The sequence below is a fragment of the Pholis gunnellus genome (assembly GCF_910591455.1).
Source record: "Pholis gunnellus genome assembly, chromosome: 14".
NCBI classification, from domain to species: Eukaryota; Metazoa; Chordata; class Actinopteri; order Perciformes; family Pholidae; genus Pholis; species Pholis gunnellus.
Window position 1 is genome coordinate 21,822,847 of NC_136541.1, and position 12,648 is coordinate 21,835,494.

At 42.6% G+C, this 12,648-nt stretch overlaps 1 protein-coding gene across 1 annotated transcript in view; it reads right to left on the reverse strand.

Annotated features, from left to right (window-relative positions):
• LOC306706130 (voltage-gated inwardly rectifying potassium channel KCNH6-like) overlaps positions 1-12,648 on the reverse strand; it is a gene marked incomplete at both ends in the record, with an annotated part of 63,741 nt that overhangs the window by 37,078 nt on the left and 14,015 nt on the right. The window contains 4 exons of the mRNA XM_079173041.1: positions 193-272; positions 919-1,094; positions 4,521-4,983; positions 9,824-9,988. Coding sequence (XP_079029167.1) covers positions 193-272; positions 919-1,094; positions 4,521-4,983; positions 9,824-9,988 — 884 coding nt within the window. The remainder of the gene's footprint in view (positions 1-192; positions 273-918; positions 1,095-4,520; positions 4,984-9,823; positions 9,989-12,648) is intronic.

Consider the following 12,648-nt stretch of genomic DNA (forward strand, 5'->3'; position numbering starts at 1 on the left):
TAGGAATTTGGGTGATGATCCAACTCAGAGCAATTTACGAGTCTAGAACCAGCCTGCAACTAAACAGAACGAGCCTAAACAGTATCTCTAACATTTCCAAACTTTTATTATCACTGAATTTTTAATGCTTCCTTCCATATGTTGGAACATCTTTTAAACTGCAGGGTATCTGCGTGTTTCTGCACACATTACCTGGCTGTTGGTCCGGCAGCGTGAATCGGTGTCTGATGTCCCAACTGGCACGCTGCTCTTTCTAATGGTTACCATACCAGCTGAAGGAGAGGAGGAGAGAGAATGTTTGTTGCAGAGTCACCGTATATCAAAGCCAAATAAAATGGAAAGTCAAATTACAAATACAAATAAAATGTATAAATAAAATTAATTTGTATTCCTCATATACACACAAACTACAACTGACAATAGAGGAAAGTGAAGTGGATGTGACTTCCCTGTGCAGTCCATCTATAGTTTTATTTGTTACCCATTACCCATAAAGGTATGTCTTACTCCACATTACACCAATAAACTACAGGTCAGTAGCACAAGCAGCCAGGTGTACATTAATACTGAATGTTTGAGCTATACACCTCTGCTGCTTGGATTAAGACGTATATGCATATGTATGACTATTGTCAGCTCTTAGTTAAAAGGTTAGTTGATAAACTAATGAATCTATTAATTAAGTAACGGACTTTATAGCGCTTTTCTAGTCTTTCCGACCACTCAAAGCGCTTTCACACTACTTGTCATTGTTCACCCATTACACAATAGGTGCCACCTGCCTATCAGACTATCCACGGTTAAGTGTCTTGCTCAAGGTGGCCACATGCGACTAGCAGAGCCGGGGATTGAACCTCCAATCATCTGATTGAAAGACAACCACAGGTTGAACTGGGTTAAGTACAGTGCCGTTCTCACCAGTACAGCTGTGTCTCAGCTGCAGCCTCTTTTCCCAGTAACTCTGCCCGCTCTTGATAGCATCCACTGAGGAGGAGTGTCTTAATGTCCCACGCCTACCGCCTAACCTGCTGGAAGGATGTTTGCTGTGGAAAGGACAGTCATCTTCATCTGGGCCTCTTCCTCTCTCCTCTCTTCTAGACAGAATGTACATTTATAAGCTGTCCGTTGAACGAGCAGTGTTTTTTGTAGTTATCAAACAGCATAGTGCCACTGATCTGACTGCTAATACCTCTACAATGTTCTTCTCAGGCATAGAATAAACCGGAGATCTTGTGCACCCCATCAATAGCAAGGATCGGTGGCCAGAGAATGGGATTGGTGCTGATTTTATTTTATTTTTTTATTCATAGGAAGGGTGGATGCATAACCACTGTCATGCAAGCATCCACTTCAGAGACGATGAAGAGAGAAGCAATTAGTGAATGTGAGAAAAAAAAATGGACACAGCGACGACTTTTTCCCCTGAAAAATATAAGACTGTTAGTGTGATTTGGTAAAAAATCTGAATCGGAAAAAGTGATAGGGTGACAGTAATGTTGGGGGATAAAGCATAAAATGAGAAAAAAAGTTTGTGGTAAAGTAAGAATTCAGTTCATATTACGTTTTTTTTGTATTTTGGCTAGATTGCTTTGCTTCTTTTGCCTCAACTTCTGACTATTCATAAAACCATGTTCTATAAATGAAGACGAACAACTGCAATTCATTGTGAACATAAATGTACTGTCCCCACCTAACCCTAACCCTAACCCTAACCCTAACGTAAAGCCAACAAAGTGTTCTCACAGAAATATGTGCATTAATTAAGGGCCCGTGGGGCACGGCCCCATCAGAGGACGCTGTGGTACAGAGGAAGTTATGGGCTTTTCTCTAGTTCAGATAAAATAGTAGCAAACTAACTTTGTCTATTTCAGAAAATGTTTGCAATTTTTCATCATATTCTGAATAAAATCCCTTCTGTAGAAACATATTATGGGGTCAGATCAGTCTCAATAATCGCAAATGCACACAGATAGACTCACAAATGCAAACAGAAAGATTCACAAATGCGCACAGAACAATTCACAAATATATTCGATTTACAAATGCACACAGAAGGATTTACAAATATATTCGATTTACAAATGCACGCAGAACAATTCACAAATACATTCCAATGCACAAATAAATAAATTACGATTTATATAAATGTAAAAAAAAAAATCACAAATATATTTCTGCATTTGTATGTATTTGTGTGTGGATTTGTATGTATTTGTGTGTGGATTTGTATGTATTTGTGTGTGGATCGCACTGCATTCATTTGCAAATCGCTTCACATTCGTGTACGGATTTATGAGACTGTTCTGCCGTCGCTGGATTCACAAATGCGTTTTTTTCAACATAGACCTGTCTGTAGCCAATCAGATGTCAGCCTCATTTTCAACCAATCACATGAGCGCAGCTTCATACATATTCATACATATTGTAGCCGTCTGTGTTCACCCAGAGCTCTACGATACCTCATATCAGTAGAGACCGGACCAAACTATGTGTGTGTAAACCATATGGTACAAACAATGAGGCCACTAGGCTGCTAGCGTAATGCTGCGGTTCACACCAAACACGATTCGCGCCGCGTTAATCGCGCCGCCGTTCTCGCCGGGGGACTATTTGTGTTCATTCACGTGAATCGGTGAATCGCGCTGGACACGCCGGTGAGGGAGCGCGGCATAGTCCGGAGGAGCTCCGTGGAGCTCCGTGGATTTCATCGAACTGTATTCACTGTGTCTAGCAAGCCACACGTCGGCTGTTTACCATAGCTGTATGAACACAACATAAACTGATTTGGCTATGATTTAACGGCAATAAACCAACAAAAAGGAACTCCGAAATAACATTTATACACATAGTTTGGTCCGGTCTCTACTGATATGAGGTATCGTAGAGCTCTGGGTGAACACAGACGGCTACAATATGTATGAATATGTATGAAGCTGCGCTCATGTGATTGGTTGAAAATGAGGCTGACATCTGATTGGCTACAGACAGGTCTATGTTGAAAAAAACGCATTTGTGAATCCAGCGAGGGCAGAACAGTCTCAAAAATCCATACACGAATGTGAAGCGATTTGCAAATGAATGCAGTGCGATCCACACACAAATACATACAAATCCACACACAAATACATACAAATGCAGAAATATATTTGTGATTTTTTTTTTTACATTTATATAAATCGTAATTTATTTATTTGTGCATTGGAATGTATTTGTGAATTGTTCTGCGTGCATTTGTAAATCGAATATATTTGTAAATCCTTCTGTGTGCATTTGTAAATCGAATATATTTGTGAATTGTTCTGTGCGCATTTGTGAATCTTTCTGTTTGCATTTGTGAGTCTATCTGTGTGCATTTGCGATTATTGAGACTGATCTGACCCCATAACATATTGCTTTGTTGGGTGTGTACACCAAAAGGAAAACTTGGTTAACTGCTAGCATGTCAAAAAAATCCTGTTCTGCCTTCCATGTCTTCTTTTCAGAGGGGAAACTGTCTGGACAGCAAGTGGATTTAAACACTTGAAACATCTTTCAGAAAGGCTGGTAAAACACAATGAACGCTAACAGCACATCACGTGGTTGTGGCAAGGAATGTGTTAAAATGACATGCCGCAACCACGGAACAATTTAGGAAAAAAACTACGTTTTTAGGTTGAGAAAAGAAAAGATCAAGCTTTGGGTTAAAATAACTAATTTGTAATGTAACTTCTTACACAGCCTATGTAATATAAAATACCTCAACGACTTTTTTCTGGACACTGGTAAAAGTCCTGTGTTTCTTTGACCCATCCATCCACGCTGGTCTCCTCCCAAGAGAGAATTTGATTCAAATGCATTTCTATTGAACATGGGAATTCATGTGTCCGCCATAAAAAAGGATCCTATCTTACTTTCCATCGGCATTGTTTATGTGGCGCACATAATTGTTTTCGTTTTCATTTTTTATTTTGCCGTGTTAACAGAATTTAGACTGCTGTACACTACTGCTCAGCAGCAAACAGCAGGCAGACACAGTGGAGCATTTAGCAGCTAAAGAGACACATATTTCCCTCAGGAGTTGATATTGGACCTACTGAATAATCATGTTTCTGTGTCTGCTGGATGTTTAAAGGGGTCAGATTTTTGTAATTGTTTAGGTTGTTGATTCTGTGTAGTAACAGCATTTACACATTTATAAAATGGTTCATAAACACTACAATGTAGTTATAAGCATAAGTGTTTATTAATGTATTTGACAACACCTATGACAACTCCTGTGGACAGCCCTATGGCTGTGTATTCAGAAAATGAATGACAATAGTAAAACACATTTGTCATAAGAAATGTTTTCATAGGAGAATTGTTGATTATTGACAAATACACTACATTATATTGTGATATAAACCACTTATTTTATGTTTATATAATGATTATGAAGCTTAAATGGGAGTTGAGGTAAAGGGTTACCAGTCACATGTATCATCAAAAGTAGATACAATCACAATAACCAAATAAAATAGAAAATTAAAAGATTGAAATACCTTTGTGGAGCATGTGAGGAGGCAAGTGGCAGGGCCAGTGTTGGAGGTGCTGAGGCCGGAGCTGGAGACAGACCTGTGTGGAGCTCTCTCCCTCTTCTCCCTCCTCCTCCCCCTGCACTTAAATCCACGAGCAGCCCACAAACATCACCTCCTTCCCTTTTCTTTCTGTCGCCCTCGCTCCTTCGCCTGGTTGCCACCAAGCTGCCCCTCTCTCCTCCTCTTCGCCCTCCTCTCATTTGTTCTTCTTCTTCCGCCTCTCGTTCTTGGTCCCACAACAGTAGTCCAGCTCCTGCCTCCTCCAGCTGCTGTCTCTCAGGCAGGGACAGCAGCTTGTCCAGGGCCACAGACTCGTGTCCAAGGGGAGGGATGTCGGTATGAGGAGCCCCCAGCTCTGTGTCCTGTGACAGGACACCCGTACTGGAGCTGAGGGATTGCAGGAGGAGGCGCAGACGCTGCCGCCGAGCTGGATGGAGAAACTTTGTTTGGAAATATGCACCACTAAAGCACAACCTCACAGTCAAACAAACACAGGACTTTCACCCAGGAGAACAATGTTTGTGTACCATGTGAAACCAAAAGTAGACGCTGACTTTACGCTTGTTACGCAAAGTTGTTAGTCTTGTTGCACAACTTTTTATAAAAAGTCAGCTAAAGGTGGTTGTTATTTATTCACCCTAGTTATTTTGTATACAAACTGTGATCTTTTTTCTAACCTTGTTGCCTTAACCTAATCAATCGCTTCACAATGTTAACCATTTGTGGTTTTTGGTTCAGAACAGTCAAAATATATCTAATTTATGTTTTCATTTGGGATGAATGTGTTTTGAGGTTCCCATCATACTTTAGGCAATGTAAACCAAAAGTATAGTGTTAACATTGTACCTTCAGTGAGTTAGCCGTGGTCTACTCATTGTGAGTGGCGCTGTACAATGAAAGGTTAAGCTGAACATGGATGTAAGGACAAGCATCACCTAATGATGATACTGAGGTCAACATTTGGTGATTATCCTCCACGAATCGCCACCTTAACGTGGTGGAGGAGTTTGAGTGGCTCAGTGATCCTGGGAGCTATGTTGTCCGGGGCAGTAGCCCCTGGTAGGGTCTCCCAAGGCAAACAGGTCTCAGGGGAGAGCCCAGACTAAGAGCGGTTCAATATAACCCTGATGATAAGCAGCCCACGGTCTTCAGCCACCTCGCCCGGACCAGGGAAACCGGGGCACCCTCCCGGAGCCAGACCCAGGAGGGGAGCTCGTTGGCGAGGGTCTGGTGGCCGGGCCTTCGCTCATGATGCCCGGTCGGGCTCAGCCCTAAGAAACAACATGGAGCAGCCACCCTGTGGACCCACCACCCACAGGGACAAGCATTAGCTCTAGGGACGTGGAACGTCACCTCGCTAGCGGGGAAAGAGTCGGAGCTGGTGCAGGAGGTGGAGCGATACCAGCTAGATATAGTTGGACTCACTTCCACACACAGTACTGGCTCTGGAACCAAGTTCCTGGAGAAGGGTTGGACTTTGTCCTTTTCTGGAGCTGCCCAAGGTGAGAGGCACCGGGCGGGAGTGGGGATACTCACGAGCCCCCGTCTGAGCGCCGTTGTGTTGGAGTTCTCCACGGAGAACGAGAGGGTCGCCTCCATGCGCCTACAGGTTGCGGGGAGCAAGGCTCTGACTGTGGTTTGTGCTTATGCAGCAAACAGCAGTTCGGAGTATCCGGCCTTCTTGGAGTCGGTGGGAGGGGTCCTGGAAAGGGCGCCGCCTGCCGACTCTATAGTTCTCCTGGGGGACTTCAACGCTCACGTGGGCAATGTCGTAGAATATTTCTATGTTAATCGGGAGAAGAGAGTGTTATTCGCAAATCAAAATAATCCAAGTCTCAATCATTCAAAGTTGTCCTGTTCCATTTATTCTCTTGCAAGAGGGAGAATCTCCAACACAGCTCTTCACACAGAGTCTGCTGGAAGCATTCTTCAACATCAGTTCACACCTTCACATACTATATACACTACAACAGAAACAGTCTCCTCCTCTAGACAGGTCAAAGGTGTCTTACGCTGGTTGATCTGATCTCCCATTTTCCCTTGATCTCATTGTCAGATTCATTTACATTAACCTAAACATCCCCAGGACAGGAACAAACCCCCAGTGTGACCCTTTGATCATCTTCCTGTGTCTGTCTTTACAGTCCTCTAAAGTAAACAGTAACTCTCAGTTCCTGATCTGATCATAAATCATGTTTACACAGAGCTATCTGTTCTTACCCGATGTTTGGACAAGCCTAAATGTCTAACTCTGTTCTTCTAATGTTTCTAACCATTTCATGATACTGATATATATATTTTTTACCATTATAGCAATGACGGAGAAACCTGGCGGGGGGTGATTGGGAGGAACGGCTTGCCCGATCTGAACCCGAGTGGTGTCTCGTAATTGGACTTCTGGATATGGCTCACCCATATCCCTGGCGGAGGCAGTCAAAACGCAGTGGATTTTATACCTGGGCCTTCAGTGCTGTTCTACACTTCTAATAACCTCATTATGATGTCACAGCTACGGGTTATTATTTGTTTCGTGTAAAAGCCGCATATTCACGTAACACTGCAACATTTGACAAATGAAATAAAATGTTACATGAAGCTCAACACCAACAAAACACGAAATGCAGAGTGCAGATACATGAATACGAGCATGACGGGACGCTGCGTCATTAACGGACAATATAGTCCAAATCAATGTAACACAATGACAAACTCACAAGAGCAGTCGCATATATTTATATGACAACAAAGCAACAAATCAATCCAGCAGACCTGCAGCGGATCCACGCATTCCACCACACGAGCACGAGCCATTCAAATATTATTCATAAAAACGCCACGATAGACAAATGAACAGGAGTAACAGTAGAGGTAAACAAACAAACTTCACTTACCAAATGTTGTCTATCCTCCTTTCTTTGCTGACAAAGAGTTTAATCCCAGTACATCAGTTCCAGTAAGAAGTCCTTCTCGATTCATCAACGCCAGTCGAGCCTCCCCAGTTATATTTCGCCGGTCGTCGTCCGTCTTCCGCTACCGTTCGGTGGTCGTCTTCGGCCGCCGTTCGGTCGTTGCCTTCGACCGTGGACCGGCGAAGGGCGGGCCGCGGTTGTGGAGCTGTTTCCCTGCTAACGTGGTCGTTGAGTTGTAGATCCACTCAAGTCTCTCCAAAAGTACCGACGCTCAGTTAAAATGAAACACATTCACAGCCATAACATGTGCAACGCTTCTCCGACGCTGCATACAAATCCTTTTCCTGGCTGGTCAGGGCTGCTAGCTGTGGGGTCATTTCTTACTATGTCCAGTTTGTTCGGAAATGTCCTTCTTGAGAAAAGCGTTCCCAGTAACTCCGCCACTAAATCCATTTCTCCTCCTCCTTCCACCATTTGATGTTAAAAAAACAAAGCTAGGTAAAAAAAAACATAATTTGCCATAATTTCTTCCATATCGTTCCACTTGACTGCTACAACCTAAGTTCTGCTAGCAAGCATAAGTTTCACTTTAGTCACGTGCTCACCCACTGACCAATTACAGCACACTATGCACCTTGTGGCAGAGCTGCACCTGGATTCTGAGCTGCAGTAATGCTGACGTAGTTGTAGGCCTGCAAACCGCTCTGGCGCATCTAAGAATCTCAAACTAAAGATCTGATTGGTTGAAGACTATGTCAATCAACAATATCGTCCCCATTCACTTAACCTGCACATGGATTCACTGGTGAGTCTGCAGGCCTGGGGCCTCTCTTCTTCCCTAGAGACACAGAGGTGAAATCTGATTGGATAAAATCTCTACTTAAAATAAGCTGCACTGGAAGCAGAGCAACTGAGGAACACAGTAGCTGTGCAATGAGAAAATAAGATAATGGAAAAAATATTTGTATAAATTATAATACATATAAGAAAAAATTAAATGTATTTAAGAATAGCTATAACTTTGTGATTCTGTTTAGGCCAGCAAAGAAGGCTTTGCAGGCCCTGACGGCCCGCCACTGTCAAAACGGTAGTCAAAAAGCTCCTTGGTGGCAAGGCGCCGGGGGTGGACGAGATCCGCCCTGAGATGCTGAAGGCGCTGGACACTGTTGGCTGACACGCCTCTTCAGTGTCGCATGGGGGTCGGGATCAGTGCCCATGGACTGGCAGACCGGGATGGTGGTTCCCATTTTCAAAAAGGGGGACCGGAGAGTGTGCTCGAATTATCGGGGTATCACACTACTCAGCCTCCCAGGGAAGGCTTATGCCAGGGTGCTGAAAAGGAGGCTCCGACCGTTTGTCGAACTTCGGATTCAAGAGGAGCAGTGCGGATTCCGTCCCGGCCGTGGAACAGTGGACCAGCTCTTTACCCTCGCAAGACTACTGGAGGGGTTCTGAGGTCTTCATGTGTGTATTTGAGGCTCTGCCAGCCTATGATTGGTCAATTTTAGAAAATGACACCTCTTTAGACGCGTCAGAGTCTCAGGAATGCAGTAGTAGAAGCCTGGTGTTGATTGACAGAGTCTTTAGCCAGTAAAAATCGAAAAAACGCAGCGCACCCCCGAGCGTAAAATTCCATTCGCCAAAAGTCTGACCCCTTCCCCCCGGGGTCCCACATGTTAGGTTGACCCCCCTTCTCCAGGAAACAGATGAGAAAGACACAGGACATACGTAGCAACAGTGTTTAGCCGGCAAACGGGGAATTATGCCGGTCTTTTCATGATTCTGCGTAAAGGTGAGGTGCTGGCTGTGATTTTTTTTCGGTGAAGCAGTTTGTTGTTCTGCCGTTTGTTTGCTCACATCTCTGTACTGGTTTCACGGAGAGAAATTCTGAAGATATCTCTGGATTCTGTGTCGAATTCTCATGCTTTCTGGTATAATGGTGGTCCGTGTTAGCCGTTAGCTTTTTGTTCGTAGCTTTCTCAGGAGTGGTAGTTTGCCGAGTCATGGCAACAAATACGTGATATTGTGGTACATCTTCTAGTTGCTTGTATTAGTTGTGTATAATTGTGTCTGGAGTGTGTAAAAAATGACTTACCCAGTGTTGCCCAGATGTTGCTGTTTAATCTGTTATATAACATGTGTGTAACATTCATTATATTCGTTTCTAAAAAGTGCATTCTACGACACTCTCTTTGCTAAACTCGCTCGAACCACAAATGGTCCTCGCTCGGTAGCCAAGAGTTAAAATCGAACAACGGTTGGTGTGTTTAGGAAACAGTGTGTGTATGCTGAATGTCTGAATGTTATCATTCATACCTCAGTTGCTAATGAATTGAGTGTACGATAAATGAAACATACCCAGGGTCAGCCAGGGAATATGCAGCACTCTGTTGAGCTCTCTCGCTGGTGAGCTGTTGACTGGTCTGGGGTCAGTGGGGAGCTCAAAGTTGAGAATGAACATGATGACCAGGCCGACTTCATTCTTCACAGGAACCACGTCTATTGCACAGTGGAAACACACTCCTGCAGCGACAGAGAGACACACATTAGATAATTTCCTTTAACATGAGATATGACAAGCTTCTGTTTAGGAAAAGAAGTAAGTCAGGAGACTCGTGTAATTCTGAATTATTCCTCTAGATGGTGCTACCACACAGAAACCACATTTGAACCATTTTGAAACAGTTTATACCTCAGAGTGCTGACGTCTTAAAAAGTCAACTTCAGCCTCATAAATCTGTTCCAGTCATCTGGTCGAGTCGGTCTACTGATTCTACTGACACTACAAAGTTAACATATTTTTCAGTATATTAGAATTAAATTCACAATATTGAAACAGAGCGAAAGAGTCTTCATGTTGTTGGCAATGCTCTAGTTGCACATGCACAGCATACCAATGCACTAATGTCCCTTTAGAGTAGCCCTCTGACAGTACACTTCCCTATGAGGGAGAACAATGAATCACCCTTCCTTATAGATCCATTCAAGCCACTTTAAACTAAAACAATCTCCATGGCTTTAAAACTATTTTAATAAAAAATAAAACAAAATAACAAAATTGTATATATATTAGGGCTGCAACAACGAATCGATAAAAATCGATTATCAAAAGAGTTGGCAACGAATTTCATTATCGATTCGTTGTGTCTCGCGATTATTACGCCACTCAATAAGTCGTGGAGATGTTTGAGTGTTCACAGCAGCCCGGTCGCCTGAACACCGCAGCTCGGAATAATGGAATAGGACTCCGGTTCTGTAGCTGACGCTGACCGGCGTATAAACGTTGCCATGACAACACCGGAAGTTGATTTACGCGATTTGTATTATTTTTTGTTTATTTCTGCAATTATAATACATTACATGTATTGCCATTTTGGGTACCTTGTGTTAAACTCGTAACTGCTTCGACGTTGTTTTACTTATGATAGACGAGCTTTTGTTTTTGTAACATGACCATTAAACCGGAAGTTAAGCGGAGCTCAGAAAGATGAGAAATGGCGGGTGAAAACAGCGAATTTTTTCTTCCCATTCTGTTATTCTACTGCTGGTCTACCAGGCGAACACGGTAAAGTTTATTCAGTTAACTCATTAAAGTACTGTTATACTTGTAGGTGATGAGAGACAGAGTATTTTGGGTAACCCACTGAACCCCACTCCTGATATTAGTCCATTTCTTTTTTTAAATTATTACTTTAACAGCTCAGGGATGTTCAAGCAACCTGTTTGTGCACTTTCTGAAGATGTTTTGCACTGTGAATTTACACTGTCAGCTCTGTTTTTGAAAAAAGGGTTAGAAATTAATGCTTTTTAGTTTTTAGTTTTTTTATCCGATTCATCGAACAAATAATCGACAGATTAATCGATTATTAAAATAATCGTTAGTTGCAGCCCTAATATATATATGTAATTATTTTAGAGAAAAGCAGGCTCATCCTGTCACACTCTACCATGGTTGTTGCATTACCTATTCTCAGTTCCCCACCATCCCCCATCTTCCCCCGCACAGTCAAGATGGCAGAGAGCAATAAAAGGTTTTAAACATCCATTAGCCTGTGGGCTAAGTCAAGTCAATGCTAAGGTGCCTTAAACCTGCATTCTTTCTAAAGGCCATTCTAAAGGTCGCCTCCTCTGATTGCAAAAAGAAGTCCAATTGTATAGAAGTCTAACCTTTGTCATGTGAGGAGCTCAGGTGTGTACGAAACACAGAGACTGTTCGTTCAAAACAAGAATGGATGAAGTTAGCAATACCATCAGTTCTATCAGACCTGGAGGGTTTTTCTTCATTGAAAGAAGTGCAAAGAACGGCACTGAAGGCTTTGCTTGATGGAAACATATTTTTCGCTCTTCTCCTGAGTTTGATTGACATATAGTTCATCCAATCACCTGCCAAGTATCTTTTTAAAAGTGTCTTCTCTTTTCCAGATCCTTAACGGCAATAACGGCCTCTTAGACGGTTCTGTGCAACTAACCATTCTGACCCTCTTCTCACACTCAGTAAAAATTGTTAACATGAGTTTATGGTCTCAATCATTAATTTCTAGTCTTCCTCAATACAGCATGGTGTTCATTGAGTAAATTATGGCTCATTTAGAGTAAAAATTATGATAAAGCAGAGTATGCTTTTGGGCGGGCTACCTTGTGATTGACAGGTCGCTAGTTGTCCGTGTTTTCATCTTACAACTTTAACCTTTCACAGTGTGTCTTCAGTTCATGAAAGTTAATTGTAACATTTTGGTCGCCCAAAAAAAATGTTTTATTTAGCTTGTATTTAGCTCCACCCTCTCTTATTGCTTCTCATTCCTAAAAAAACAAGATGGCGACAAGAGGAAAACAAGATGGCAAGGGCCAAAATGCAGAGCCCGAAGCTTCAAAACCGCAGTCCACAAACGAATGCCCACTTCTTTATAGTGTGTTATACTGTGTTTGCTCACAGCTCTGTACTGGTTTCACAGAGAGAAATTCTGAAGATATCTCTGGATTCTGTGTCGAATTCTCATGCTCTCATCTCATGCTCTGGAAAATCGAAGTGGAGTGCATAGCTCGCTGACTCGTCAATATCACGTATTAAAATATGTGATATTGTGGTACATCTTCTAGTTGCTTGTAATAGTTGTGATTGGAGTGTGTAAAAAGTGACTTACATGATAGTGTTGCCCAGATGTTGCTGTTTAATCTGGTATATA